The sequence below is a fragment of the Carcharodon carcharias genome, chromosome 7 (genome assembly GCF_017639515.1).
Source record: "Carcharodon carcharias isolate sCarCar2 chromosome 7, sCarCar2.pri, whole genome shotgun sequence".
Taxonomy (NCBI): Eukaryota; Metazoa; Chordata; class Chondrichthyes; order Lamniformes; family Lamnidae; genus Carcharodon; species Carcharodon carcharias.
Genome location: NC_054473.1, coordinates 39,295,523 through 39,310,834, shown reverse-complemented (window position 1 = coordinate 39,310,834; position 15,312 = coordinate 39,295,523). Strand labels below are relative to the sequence as shown.

Genomic DNA, 15,312 nt, shown 5'->3' with positions numbered 1-15,312 from the left:
AATTCCATCCTTTAAAATGTTTTGTCGACCTCCGCCTCCCACTCTTCGTAGATCTTTGCTTTGCTTTGCATGTACATCATCCAGCAATGTCATGTTCTGTTGTAAATATGGACTTCGTCTGTGTTACTTGTGCTAACTGCATTAAATGCTGAACTTTTGAAATGCTGAGGTCACCAGTGAATTTATACAAATGCATTGGTCCACAGTCTTGACGGTAATAGAAAGTAAACAAAGGGAAAACTAATGTTTCGACCTACTTAAAGTCTAATAATTCCACCCATTTGAAGTGACCTAGAAGCATTTGAGCATTTACATTTCACTACCGATCATAAAAAGTGCTATAATTTTCAGGCCCCTCATGCTGTGGTGACTTCGCCGCCTTGCATTTATAATGTGTGCGTGATTCCTTGTGTCTCAATTTTCAGACCTTTTTTGTCTTCACCCACACTCGTCCCTGATTCTATGATTCTAGGTTGAGGCATATTGTCTTCAACCTTACACCAACCAATACCACTACAATATTGTATTAATTCTTAATATATTCATCTCAAGGCTGTTGCATGAAGTCATGTGACAGTTATTAATTTGTGAAGCAGTGAAGTATCTTATGATAAAAACAAAAAAACTGCGGATGCTGGAGATCCAAAACAAAAACAGAATTACCTGGAAAAACTCAGCAGGTCTGGCAGCATCGGCGGAAAAGAAAAGAGTTGACGTTTCGAGTCCTCATGACCCTTCGACAGAACTTGAGTTTGAGTCCAAGAAAGAGTTGAAATATAAGCTGGTTTAATGTGTGTGTGTGTGTGTGTGTGTGTGTGTGTGTGTGTGTGTGTGTGTGTGTGTGTGTGTGTGTGTGTGTGTGTGTGTGTGTGTGTGTGTGTGTGTGTGTGTGTGTGTGTGTGTGTGTGTGTGTGTGTGTGGGGGGGGTGCGGAGCGGAGAGAGAGAGAGAAGTGGAGGGGGTTGGTGTGGTTGTAGGGACAAACAAGCAGTGATAGAAGCAGATCATGAAAAGATGTCAACAACAATAGAACAAAAGAACACATGGGTGTTAATGTTGGTGATATTATCTAAACGAATGTGCTAATTAAGAACGGATGGTAGGGCACTCAAGGTATAGCTCTAGTGGGGGTGGGGAGAGCATAAAAGATTTTAAAAATATTTAAAAATAATGGAAATAGGTGGGAAAAGAAAAATCTATATAATTTATTGGAAAAAAAAGGAAGGGGGAAACAGAAAGGGGGTGGGGATGGGGGAGGGAGCTCAAGACCTAAAGTTGTTGAATTCAATATTCAGTCCGGAAGGCTGTAAAGTGCCTAGTCGGAAGATGAGGTGTTGTTCCTCCAGTTTGCGTTGGGCTTCACCGGAACAATGCAGCAAGCCAAGGACAGACATGTGGGCAAGAGAGCAGGGTGGAGTGTTAAAATGGCAAGCGACAGGGAGGTTTAGGTCATTCTTGTGGACAGACGGCAGGTGTTCTGCAAAGCGGTCGCCCAGTTTACGTTTGGTGTCTCCAATGTAGAGGAGACCACATTGGGAGCAACGAATGCAGTAGACTAAGTTGGGGGAAATGCAAGTGAAATGCTGCTTCACTTGAAAAGAGTGTTTGGGCCCTTGGACGGTGAAGGGGCAGGTGTTGCATCTTTTGCGTGGGCATGGGGTGGTGCCATAGGAGGGGGTTGAGGAGTAGGGGGTGATGGAGGAGTGGACCAGGGTATCCTGGAGGGAGCGATCCCTACGGAATGCCAATAGGGGTGGGTGAAGGGAAGATGTGTTTGGTGGTGGCATCATGCTGGAGTTGGCGGAAATGGCGAAGGATGATCTCTGTCTCAATCTCTGGTGATAGACTGTCCACCAATATCCATTACAAACCCACCGACTCCCACAGCTACCTTGACTACAGCTCCTCACACCCCGCTTCCTGTAAGGACTCCATCCCATTCTCTCAGTTCCTTCGCCTCCGTCGCATCTGTTCCGATGATGCTACCTTCAAAAACAGTTCCTCTGACATGTCCTCCTTCTTCCATAACCGAGGTTTTCCACCCGCGGTCGTTGACAGGGCCCTCAACCTTGTCCGGCCCATCTCCCGCACATCCGCCCTCACGCCTTCTCCTCCCTCCCAGAAACATGATAGGGTCCCCCTTGTCCTCACTTATCACCCCACCAGCCTCCGCATTCAAAGGATCATCCTCCGCCATTTCCGCCAACTCCAGCATGATGCCACCACCAAACACATCTTCCCTTCACCCCCCCTATCGGCATTCCGTAGGAATCGCTCCCTCCGGGACACCCTGGTCCACTCCTCCATCACCCCCTACTCCTCAACCCCCTCCTATGGCACCACCCCATGCCCATGCAAAAGATGCAACACCTGTCCCTTCACTTCCTCTCTCCTCACTGTCCAAGGGCCCAAACACTCCTTTCAAGTGAAGCAGCATTTCACTTGCATTTCCCCCAACTTAAGTCTACTGCATTCGTTGCTCCCAATGTGGTCTCCTCTACATTGGAGAGACCAAACGTAAACTGGGCGACCGCTTTGCAGAACACCTGCGGTCTGTCCGCAAGAATGACCCAAACCTCCCTGTCGCTTGCCATTTTAACACTCCACCCTGCTCTCTTGCCCACATGTCTGTCCTTGGCTTGCTGCATTGTTCCAGTGAAGCCAACGCAAACTGGAGGAACAACACCTCATCTTCCGACTAGGGACTTTACAGCCTTCCGGACTGAATATTGAATTCAACAACTTTAGGTCTTGAGCTCCCTCCCCCATCCCCACCCCCTTTCTGTTTCCCCCTTCCTTTTTTTTCCAATAAATTATATAGATTTTTCTTTTCCCACCTATTTCCATTATTTTTAAATATTTTTAAAATCTTTTATGCTCTCCCCACCCCCACTAGAGCTATACCTTGAGTGCCCTACCATCCATTCTTAATTAGCACATTCATTTAGATAATATCACCAACTTTAACACCTATGTGTTCTTTTGTTCTATTGTTGTTGACATCTTTTCATGATCTGCTTCTATCACTGCTTGTTTGTCCCTACAACCACACCAACCCCCTCCACTTCTCTCTCTCTCTCTCTCTCTCCCCCCCCACCCCCAACACCCACCCACACACACACACACACACACACACACACACACACACACACCTTAAACCAGCTTATATTTCAACTCTTTCTTGGACTCGAACTCAAGTTCTGTCGAAGGGTCATGAGGACTCGAAAAGTCAACTCTTTTCTTCGCCGATGCTGCCAGACCTGCTGAGTTTTTCCAAGTATCTTATGATATTGGCTATATAAATGCATTTAAATTACGTCAATAAAATGTCTTCATTATTTGCTTATTCTGTATTTCAATGGATTGGTTTGTTTGCTGTCAGTCTACATAAGTTTTGTGTACATTTCAGTGCACATTTCCTGTGAATATGATACTTATGTCTGGTCACATCTGTCCATCCATGTTTAATGTGCCAATTAATTTTATTTACCTTCATTTGAGTGATCCAACCTTGTACGTGGTGTTGCTATATAGTCACACTTTGAGACCTCCCAACTCCATCTGGGAGTCTACAGTATATCCATTTTGAAACTGTTACAGTTAGGTGTGTATGGCAAAACAATTACCTGCCTTTCCCTGCTGCCATCTCTCATGTATGCTGTTCTCCCCACTGCTCTCAGCTCCTTCACTGCAGCTGTTGCCAGAAACTGACTTAGAGCTTTTTATAACAAAAACAAAATTACCTGGAAAAACTCAGCAGGTCTGGCAGCATCGGCGGAGAAGAAAAGAGTTGACGTTTCGAGTCCTCATGACCCTTCGACAGAACTTGAGTTCGAGTCCAGGAAAGAGCTGAAATATAAGCTGGTTTAAGGTGTGTGTGTGGGGGGCGGAGAGATAGAGAGACAGAGAGGTGGAGGGGGTTGGTGTGGTTGTAGCGACAAACAAGCAGTGATAGAAGCAGATCATCAAAAGATGTCAACAACAATAGTACAATAGAACACATAGGTGTTAAAGTTAAAGTTGGTGATATTATCTAAACGAATGTGCTAATTAAGAATGGATGGTAGGGCACTCAAGGTATAGCTCTAGTGGGTTTTTTTTTATATAATGGAAATAGGTGGGAAAAGGAAAATCTTTATAATTTATTGGGAAAAAAAAAGAAGGGGGAAACAGAAAGGGGGTGGGGATGGGGGAGGGGACTCACGACCTAAAGTTGTTGAATTCAATATTCAGTCCGGAAGGCTGTAAAGTCCCTAGTCGGAAGATGAGGTGTTGTTCCTCCAGTTTGCGTTGGGCTTCACTGGAACAATGCAGCAAGCCAAGGACAGACATGTGGGCAAGAGAGCAGGGTGGAGTGTTAAAATGGCAAGCGACAGGGAGGTTTGGGTCATTCTTGCGGACAGACCGCAGGTGTTCTGCAAAGCGGTCGCCCAGTTTACGTTTGGTCTCTCCAATGTAGAGGAGACCACATTGGGAGCAACGAATGCAGTAGACTAAGTTGGGGGAAATGCAAGTGAAATGCTGCTTCACTTGAAAGGAGTGTTTGGGTCCTTGGACGGTGAGGAGAGAGGAAGTGAAGGGGCAGGTGTTGCATCTTTTGCGTGGGAACTGTCGGCGCGACATTAGTCGTCTCAATTTCTCTGCTCCTCTCACCCATTCTAACCTGTCTCTCTCTGAACTTACTGCACTCCATTCTCTCAGGTCCAACCCTGACATTGTCATCAAACCCGCTGACAAGGGTGGTGCTGTTGTTGTCTGGCGCACTGACCTCTACCACGCGGAGGCTGAGCGTCAACTCGCAGACACTTCCTCCTACCTCTCCCTGGACCATGACCCCACCACTGAACATCAAGCCATTGTTTCCAGGACTGTCACTGACCTCATCTCCTCTGGGGATCTCCCTCCCACAGCTTCCAACCTGATAGTTGCCCAACCTCGGACGGCCCGCTTCTATCTCCTACCCAAAATCCACAAACAGAACTGCCCCGGTAGACCGATCGTCTCAGCCTGCTCCTGCCCCACAGAACTCATTTCTCGTTATCTTGACTCCCTTCTCTCTCCCCTTGTCCAGTCCCTTCCCACCTACATCCGTGATTCCTCTGACACCTTACGTCACATCAACAATTTCCAGTTCCCTGGCCCCTACCGCTTCCTCTTCACCATGGACGTCCAATCCCTCTACACCTCCATCCCCCACCAGGATGGTCTGAGGGCCCTTAGCTTCTTCCTCGAACAGAGGCCCGAACAATCCCCATCCACCACTACTCTCCTCCGTCTGGCTGAACTTGTTCTCACGCTGAACAATTTCTCCTTCAACTCCTCTCACTTCCTCCAAATAAAAGGTGTGGCTATGGGTACCCGCATGGGCCCCAGCTATGCCTGTCTCTTTATGGGGTATGTGGAACATTCCTTGTTGCAGTCCTACTCCGGCCCCCTTCCACAACTCTTTCTCCGGTACATCGATGATTATTTCGGTGCTGCTTCATGCTCTCGTCAGGACTTGGAAAAATTTATTAATTTTGCTTCCAATCTCCACCCCTCCATCATTTTCACGTGGTCCATCTCTGACACTTCCCTTCCCTTCCTTGACCTCTCTGTCTCAATCTCTGGTGATAGACTGTCCACCAATATCCATTACAAACCCACCGACACCCACAGCTATCTCGACTACAGCTCCTCACACCCCACTTCCTGTAAGGACTCCATCCCATTCTCTCAGTTCCTTCGCCTCCGTCGCATCTGTTCCGATGATGCTACATTCAAAAACAGTTCCTCTGACATGTCCTCCTTCTTCCTTAACCGAGGTTTTCCACCCACGGTCGTTGACAGGGCCCTCAACCGTGTCCGGCCCATCTCCCGCGCATCCGCCCTCACTCCTTCTCCTCCCTCCCAGAAACATGATAGGGTCCCCCTTGTCCTCACTTATCACCCCACCAGCCTCCGCATTCAAAGGATCATCCTCCGCCATTTCCGCCAACTCCAGCATGATGCCACTACCAAACACATCTTCCCTTCACCCCCCTTATCGGCATTCCGTAGGGATCGCTCCCTCCGGGACACCCTGGTCCACTCCTCCATCAACCCCTACTCCTCAACCCCCTCCTATGGCACAACCCCTTGCCCACGCAAAAGATGCAACACCTGCCCCTTCACTTCCTCTCTCCTCACCGTCCAAGGACCCAAACACTCCTTTCAAGTGAAGCAGCATTTCACTTGCATTTCCCCCAACTTAGTCTACTGCATTCGTTGCTCCCAATGTGGTCTCCTCTACATTGGAGAGACCAAACGTAAACTGGGCGACCGCTTTGCAGAACACCTGCGGTCTGTCCGCAAGAATGACCCAAACCTCCCTGTCGCTTGCCATTTTAACACTCCACCCTGCTCTCTTGCCCACATGTCTGTCCTTGGCTTGCTGCATTGTTCCAGTGAAGCCCAACGCAAACTGGAGGAACAACACCTCATCTTCCGACTAGGCACTTTACAGCCTTCCGGACTGAATATTGAATTCAACAACTTTAGGTCGTGAGTCCCCTCCCCCATCCCCACCCCCTTTCTGTTTCCCCCTTCTTTTTTTTTTCCCAATAAATTATAAAGATTTTCCTTTTCCCACCTATTTCCATTATATAAAAAAAAAACCCACTAGAGCTATACCTTGAGTGCCCTACCATCCATTCTTAATTAGCACATTCGTTTAGATAATATCACCAACTTTAACTTTAACACCTATGTGTTCTATTGTACTATTGTTGTTGACATCTTTTGATGATCTGCTTCTATCACTGCTTGTTTGTCGCTACAACCACACCAACCCCCTCCACCTCTCTGTCTCTCTATCTCTCCGCCCCCCACACACACACCTTAAACCAGCTTATATTTCAGCTCTTTCCTGGACTCGAACTCAAGTTCTGTCGAAGGGTCATGAGGACTCGAAACGTCAACTCTTTTCTTCTCCGCCGATGCTGCCAGACCTGCTGAGTTTTTCCAGGTAATTCTGCTTTTGTTTTGGATTTCCAGCATCCGCAGTTTTTTTGTTTTTTTTAGAGCTTTTTATACCCTTTTTAAAAAAAAATCTATATTTTACATAGCATAACTGGATCCACTTTTTTTGACCAGAGGACTCCTCTTCCCATTCACACCCTGCTATCCGTTTGCCTTTGCATTAGGCTCTGAAGCCATATTCCATACACCTACTCCTCCATTCCCTCCAGAAACCTCTTTCAACATGCGATACCCAAATGGCAACTTCCCCATCTTTCCAGTGCAGTTACACAGTTCATATAACCAATTCCTTATTAACCTGCAATGTTATTCTCTGTATTCTAGACTATTTTCAAAAAAGCTGCCCAATTAATACCCCTCTCACCATGAGTGAGAAGCCATGAAGAATTGCAAAGACTGATGTGTTGTCCTGTTGCTTGATCCCAGTGGTGTACTTTGAATAAAGCACTGCATCAGGTCTATTTTTAAAATTTATCCACACATGCTTTCAGTTTTGTCAACTGAGCTAACTTAGGTCTGTATTTATAGCCACGACCTTATTGAATAACAGAGCTGGCTCGAGGGGCTGAGTGGACTATTCCTCCTCCTAATTCGTATGTAAGTGAATATAAGCCTGGAAATGATGGCAGAAAGCCTTTTGGTAGGTTTAAATGTTTGTCATTCAGCGGTTTGATGCCCTATGATGAGAGTTATCCACAGGTTGACCTTGCATCTCATCCTGTGGCCAGTTCAAAGTGCTGACAGTGGCTGGGCTGCAAGTGCAGTTTTGCTGCCATTTTATGCCTGAAGGAAACAAATGGGGCAAAATGGAGGAACAAGTAGAGGGATATACGTATAAATCAAGTTAAGACGCTAATGCAAATAATAGAAAATAGATATTAGCGAATTTGTTGATTTGAAATCTCTTTACACCAGAAACTTCAAGTTAATTAGTAATTTGATTTATTGTAATAACACATCACAGGAAGTTTTGAAGCACCCCAAAAAAACTCAAATGGCCCGGTGATGCGAGTTAAGTGAATTTGGATTAAGGAAAACTGTACAAATTGCAATCACAATGGAACATGTATATTTTGAACTAAAGAGATCCTGTTATACCATTCAATTTTGTGTTTATTCCTCAAGTAGAAATGTTATATTTATCTGGCTGCCTTGAAGGAGGGCGAATCCATCTTGCTTGGAATTTAGCATTACAAGTTGAAACTGAGCGCACAGCATGATGTCCAAATGACCTGGTTATAGTTACATTAGTGTAGTATATAGATTAAGCGTTTTTTTTTCAACGCTTCTCTTTTCTAAACTTCTACTTATTAATTTGGAAAATATTTCCAGTTGAAATTTTGCTCCTAGTTAGAAATGTTTTCATCCTTTTTACTATTGGAACATGTATGCCATATGTGAGCAGAAACACTTGCATAAGCATCCTTTTATAAGCAGAGATAATGTTTCTGGTATCCTTATCTACTTTTGTATTAGAATGGCTATGAAATATATACTGACCAGTGGATTTTTATTTAATACATTTGTTGGAATATTCATTCAGTTGGACAGAAATCTAGCAAACTGTCCAATAAATGCATTGTACAAGTTGGCACAGCTAAATTGAATTTTTATTTTTTTCCTAGTTTTATGAGGTGAAGGTACTTGACCTTTACCTGCCGCTCCATCGGTATATATTTTACCACATGCAAGTTTGGTATTGCAATCTTGGTGTGAATGAATGTAATATAAATTTCAACATTTTCACATAGCATTGAAAATTTCTGGTTTTAATCTTCAGCTGCACTAACTAAATAAATGTCATTTTGTGTGATTACTCATTCATAGAGTATGTAAGAAGAAGTGTGGAAATGTCCTGCTGTGACAGTTCTTAACTTGACCAAGCCTTAGGAAGACTAGAAGGAAACAAAATATTTTACAAACTCATCCAAAAAAAAAGCAAACACAATTATTTACTCCTTAGAGTACAATTTTATTGGCATCTTAATATGATAAGGTCCCTCATCAAAGTTGCTACACAAAATAAGAACTCACTTTATAGAGGATAATGTATCAGCATGGATAAAGGATTGGTTCGCTAACAGGAAGCACAGAGAAGGGATAAGTGGGTCTTTTTTAGGTTGGCAAGCTATAACTAGTGGGGTACCACACGGATCAGTGCTGGGGTCTCAACTATTTACAATCTATATCAATGACTTGGATGAGGGGACAGAAGTAAGGTAGCTAAATTTGCTGATGACACCAAGATAGGTAAGTAAGTTGTCAAGCGGAGGTAGAAAGTCTACAAAGGGATATAGGTTAAGTTGAGTGGGCAAAAATTTGGCAGTTGGAGTATAATGTGGAAAAATATGAAATTGTCCACTCTGGCAGGAAGAGTAGGAAAGCAGTATACTGTTTAAATGGAGAGAGATTGCAGAACCTGGTGGTACAGAGGGATCTGTGTGTTCTGAATCACAAGTTTTAGTATGCAGATACAGCAAGTGATTAGGAAGGCCATAGGAATGTTGCCGTTTATTGCAAAGGGAACGGAATATGAAAACAGGAATTTTATTGCAGCTGCCCAGGTCCTTGCTAAGATCACATCTGGAGCATTCTGTATGGTTTCCTTACTTGAAAAAGGACATAATTGCATTAGAAGCAGTTCAGAGAAGGTTAACTCGACTCATTCCTGGGATGAAGGGCTTAGCTTATGAAGGAAGGTTGAACAGATTGGGCCTGTACACATTTGCGTTTAGAAGAATGAGAGGTGATCTTATTGAAACATGTGATCCTGAGGGGATTTGATAGGGTGGATACTGGGAGGATGTTTCCACTAGAACAAGGGGACACAGTTTAAAAATAAGAGGTTTCCCTTTTAAGGTGGAGGTGCAGATAATTTTTTTTTTGAGGGTGGTTAGTCTGCAGAATTCCCTTCCCCAGAAGCAGTGGAGGCCTGGCTATTGAATTTATTCAAGGCTGAGTTAGTTAGCTTTTTTTGATAGACAAGGGAGTCAAAGGTTATGGGGAACAGACAGGGAAGTGGAGTTGAGGCCATAATCAGATCAGCTATAATCTTATTGAATGGCGGAGCAGGCTCGAAGGGCCGAATGGCCTACTCCCTAGTCCTGTGTTTCTATGTATATTGCCCATGTCTTTTATATTAACGTCACTGTCTTGGCTTTATTATAAAGTGCAATTTGTTAAAGGACTCGATCATTTTTCAAGGTGAAATATTTGAAAAACTGGCTGATTTGTACACTCTTGCAGAAGGTCTGCAAATCTCAGGTGATTGTGCCTGTTTCACCTTGAAGGAGTAACATTCTCTATTAGGATTCAATCCAAGTAATTGTAACCATAATGATTGATGACCTAGATCATTGGAATACTCCTGTTTTCTCTCTAAACTGTCAAATTAATGTTCATTACCATTGTATGTCTCTCACATTCTTTTTATTCCCAGTGGTGCATATTTTTAACCCAATTATGAAATACTTTTTCATGTGAAGTGCAAAGGATTTTGGCATATCAGATGAATAAAAAAGTGATGGTTGAATCTGCACAAGTTTATTAGAGACATTAGTTCTGCCAGAATATGTGACTGATATTTCCGATACAATGCTAATTGCTTTGGATTGTCTACCTCTTTTGCTGTTTATATCTTATTTCCTGTTTACCTTAATTTAAATTTTTTCATTTCTGCTGAAAGGGTTGCTACTCGACCTCCTGTTCAACTTCTGTCACGCTGCCACGGAACTATGTTTTGCTAACCGTTGTATAAATATGGCTAAGGTTGACTTCTGTGGAGGTATTTAGTGTCCATTCTCTTATTCTCACCCTTGGATAGAACCACAGAAAAGTTACAGCATAGAAAGAGGCCATTCAGTCCATCTGTTTCTGCACCAGCCGAAAGTGAAAAAATAAGAAATGTAGCTGCCCATTTTAATCCCACCTTCCAGCATCTGGTCCGTAGCCTTGCAGGTTACAGCACTTTAGATGCAGATCCAGGTACCTTTTTTAAAATGAGTCGAAGGTCTCTGCCTCCACCATCAAACCAGGTAGTGAATTCCAAACACCCACCACCCTCCTGGGTGAAGAAGATTTTCCTCATTAATCCTTCTACCAGTCGTCTTACATCTAGGGATGACCGAGTCAACATTGAAACTTGTTTAAATGAGAGTCCAAGGTCAAAATTCAAATGCGCTACAATACTGTTACCCTAACGGACTTTTTTGGTGCAGTACACTATTGTACTCGATAGTGTTTGTGAGGAGATTATGTCGGCCAGTAAAGTGTCCAGAAATGTTGTTGGTGTGTTCAGTTTTAAATTTTATATGCTAAATTTTATTCAAAACCAGAAGTAATTATTCTAATGGCCATTATAATGCAAGAAATAATATTGAACCTCCCAGCTGCTCTGAACTAAGATTTTATCTTCAATGATCCAACACCTAAAAATCTGGAATTTCTGAGCCTGATGAGCCATTATTTTATGATTGATCCATTGGCAAAGCTTAACTTTGAATCCTGCTTATAATCAATCGTTTGCTATTAATCTCTTGCTGAGCTGCTTTAGCACTCATGCTGTTGCTGTGCAGTATTCCTGCTTGCATTCTCTGTATCCATTTGTTGATTTTGCTACATTCTTTTTTATTTGCCATGCTGTTCAGCCTTTGGATGCAAGGAGATCAAAGGTTTGTGCTATGTTTGCAACAATTCAGTTTGCACAACATAAAATAGTGCGATTTGCTTTTTTACTTGTTCTAGTGATGTGTGGAGCATTGTGATTAATTTGTATTTTATTTTATACAAGATTAAATGTTGAAGTTTTAATTGGTGAGCATATTAGATTACGCCTTTTAATAACAGAGTCCACACTACAAAAGATCTTAAAGCACTTGTAAAACAGTGCTAGAAATTTTTGTATTTAACATTTAATTGGTGGTTATGGAGAACTAATGCGCTAATGGATCCTTATTTACAAATATAATTTTCTTAATTATAAATTCTGCATTGAAGATTTTAGGTGTAATCTAACATTGCATCATTTATGTGTCCCAAGAAAACATCATATTTGATGGACAGTGACATTAGAATTTTTTCATCCTTTATTATAATTGTAAGGCTAATAAGGTAGAAAAATTCTCTCTATTTGGAAACCTTTTTTGAAAATTTCTTCAAATTTTCAGACCAAAACAAAAACATGCAGTCTATACTTGGAATGTGAAGGAGAAATTTTTTTGGCAAAGGTTATGCATCTGCTGTCAAATATGGTACAATGAATTGCAATATTTCAAATCAGATGTGAGAATTCTTCGTTTGTTTTTAAATGTTTATATTTGGTTTTACAGTGAACTGACATTAATATTCAATAAATCTACAAGAAATTTGAAGGATTTTCTTGGTTGTAGCATTTTTTTACCCGAAAAGAATCTTAAAACAGTAATTAAGGCATTCACATTTGATCTTGTAGCAAACAGTCGTGACAGTCTGTTAATAATTGTGCAGTGTTTCTTAAGATAAGCCACCTGCTGGAGATGACTTAAATATTGTATTTTAGATGTATTATGTGAAGTAGTGGTTAAGTTTCTGTTTGCTTTAGCATACTAAAGTTGGAAATCATTCTGCCCCATGTAAAAGTAAATGAATTCTTTTGGTAGTGTGACGTTTTTAGTGATCAACTCCCAACCAAAAGTCTGCTAATCCCGTAACTCTCTTTTTGCTTTGCTAACCTCAGTTACACTGTTGAATTTTCTTATTTTTAAGCTTGTTTATTAGATGGCGCACCAAAATAGAGAAGTGATTGACTTGTGTTGGGAAAGGGGAGAGTTGATCTCAGTCAATTAGACCCTTGTGAATTATGGCTTCTTTGAATGAATTAGCTAGTCCCACTGATGATAATTGTGGAAAAAGTTAACTTTGGACCAGAAGATTTGATCTAAGGTTGCCTCCAAAGAGGAGAAATTCCCCTGTGGAGGAAAGTTGCATTCTGAGTATAGAATTGAGAGAGAGAGTATAGTTGGATGTATAGATGCTTTTAAAGTTTATTGATGTAACCTGTATCTCCAGAGCATTTTATTCACCAGTCTGTCTGTTCTCCAAAAAAAAAAGTTGCTTTTTGTGCTAAGATTAGGAAATGAAGAGGATAGAGATGATATTTAGAGTTTGTTCTGATTAGTAAGAATTGGTCATGCATAGGGGACCTAAGGAATCCTCTTTTGGTACAAACTGCTGAAAGTGATTTTTGACAAGGAAATGATTTTGCAGATAGTTTAGAAATGGATTTAAGTTAACAGTATTATGCTTTGGTTTGTGGTACAATCTATACAGTGTGGTTTTGTATGAATTATTTGTATAAACTTTGAGCAACCTGTTTTCATTACTTCTGCAGCACCTACAATTGACCATCCAAGCATTGCAAGATGAACTTCGAACCCAGCGAGATCTTAATCATCTTCTTCAGCAGGAGAATGTTAACCGAGGTGCCGAGCATTATACCATTGAGCTCACTGAGGAGAACTTTCGCAGGCTGCAGGCAGAACACGAACGTCAGGCCAAAGAGCTCTTTCTGTTGAGGAAGACTTTAGAGGAAATGGAGCTAAGGATTGAAACACAGAAGCAGACGTTGAATGCAAGGGATGAATCAATTAAGAAACTATTAGAAATGTTGCAGAGCAAAGGATTGCCTTCTAAATCCATGGAAGAGGAACATGAAAGAAGCCGGAGAATATCTGAGGCAGAATCTCAAGTTAATCATCTGGAGGTCCTACTGGACCAGAAAGAGAAAGAAAACAATCATCTTAAAGAGGTACGATTTATTTTTGAATAGTATTGTGTTTCAACAGAAGTTTTTCATTTGAAGCTTTTACTTTTCATCTTTTGGTAAATCAATCTCTTTTGGTAGTAAATTGGTTAAATCACATTCAGCATAATTCAGAAGCCAAGTACCAAAGCCAAATATTCTAGTGATTACCAAAGTAACTTCTGCAATATTTGGGATATTGATGACGCTTGCAAAAGCAGAACATTTCCAGGCACTGGGTGGTGCACTGGGTTAAAAAGAGACTTTTTGCCTCTGTGACCTAGATAAAAGTTTGCTCGTGACACGGAAATAATTTGGGCACTCAGTCAAGTTGCTGATTGGAATAAGTTATACAAATGTTGTCCCATAATTCAGCAATAACTGGCATTCCTACTGATGCCACAGGATAGCTGTTGTGAAAATTTCAAAAACTGCCCCACTGGTACAATACTGGATGCTTTTCTGAGAAGAAGGTTTGGGGCATGTTAAGGAAGAGTGGGGTGTTTAACTGTATCTGGTTGCACTATCTATGACTTGGGAATGCTAAATGCTGATACTGTGCCTGAAATTGGAAGAGTTCTGTTCCCTAGCGTTAACATCTCAAAAAGAAAACAAAAATCTAACTGTTAGTAGGTGCGGCATATGTTTGTACTTCTGTCAAGTAACACTTTTTTGTGATAACTATTTCTGTTGCACCTTCAGTGAATGTTTTGCGTAACATATGTAATTGCTGAGATTGTGTTAAGGTCGCAGAGGAGCTGGGAAATCGAGTAGGATTCAGGCAAAGCATCTGGCCATGTCTTAGTGAAACCTTTTCATTTGATTGGAGGAGCATACATGAAAGATGTGACATATCACACTGCCACACTATTGTTATCTATTTGGTCACACTATTGCAGGAGTTTGCAAACTGTGGGTTGCGATCCCCAGTGTGGTCATGGGGTGAGCAGTTGGGGTTGCGAGCTCCGAGGCAGTAATGGCGGCTGTGGAGCAGAGACTCTGATTTGACAGTCCTGGGATCGTCTGCAAGACTCCTTTAAAATGTGCGTGATTTATTTTGCCTGTGGGCTTGGCCTAACCCAATGAGCTTTGAGGCCCAATCGCTGGCACCAGTAGAGTCTGCAAAAATTGTAGCTGTCTTGTTTGTTGTTGCTATAACAACGACTAAAAAACTAGTGCTGCTGTTTGAAACCGCAACCTGCTTAACAACTCCGTTTTCACTCTGGGGTCTCACCAAGTGTGAAGCAATAAAATGGGGTTACAGCAAAAACATGTTTTGGAGGCACTGCATTATTTCATGATGAGATGTTTTGCTGTGTTGGCACATTCCTGAAAGTAAGACATAAAGACCGTTTACAGCAGTTACTGCTGAAGCTGAGGAAATGACGAAGACAGGCCTGAAATTTTTAACAATTCTCCTTCCATTATTTCTGCATCCTAGATCTGTTTCCTTTCCATAACCCTCGTCAGCCCTGTTCCCAATGCAGCTGCATGTAGCAGCTGCAGCCGGCCTCTTACTCTGCTATTTCTTGGGAG

The 15,312-nt window shown here is 42.1% G+C and overlaps 1 protein-coding gene across 5 annotated transcripts in view; it reads left to right on the top strand.

The window, feature by feature from the left end:
* LOC121280155 (ERC protein 2) overlaps positions 1-15,312 on the top strand; it is an 859,042-nt gene that overhangs the window by 72,178 nt on the left and 771,552 nt on the right. For all 5 annotated transcript variants that reach the window (XM_041191852.1, XM_041191854.1, XM_041191850.1 and 2 more), the window contains exon 4: positions 13,366-13,782. In XM_041191852.1, coding sequence (XP_041047786.1) covers positions 13,366-13,782 — 417 coding nt within the window. The remainder of the gene's footprint in view (positions 1-13,365; positions 13,783-15,312) is intronic.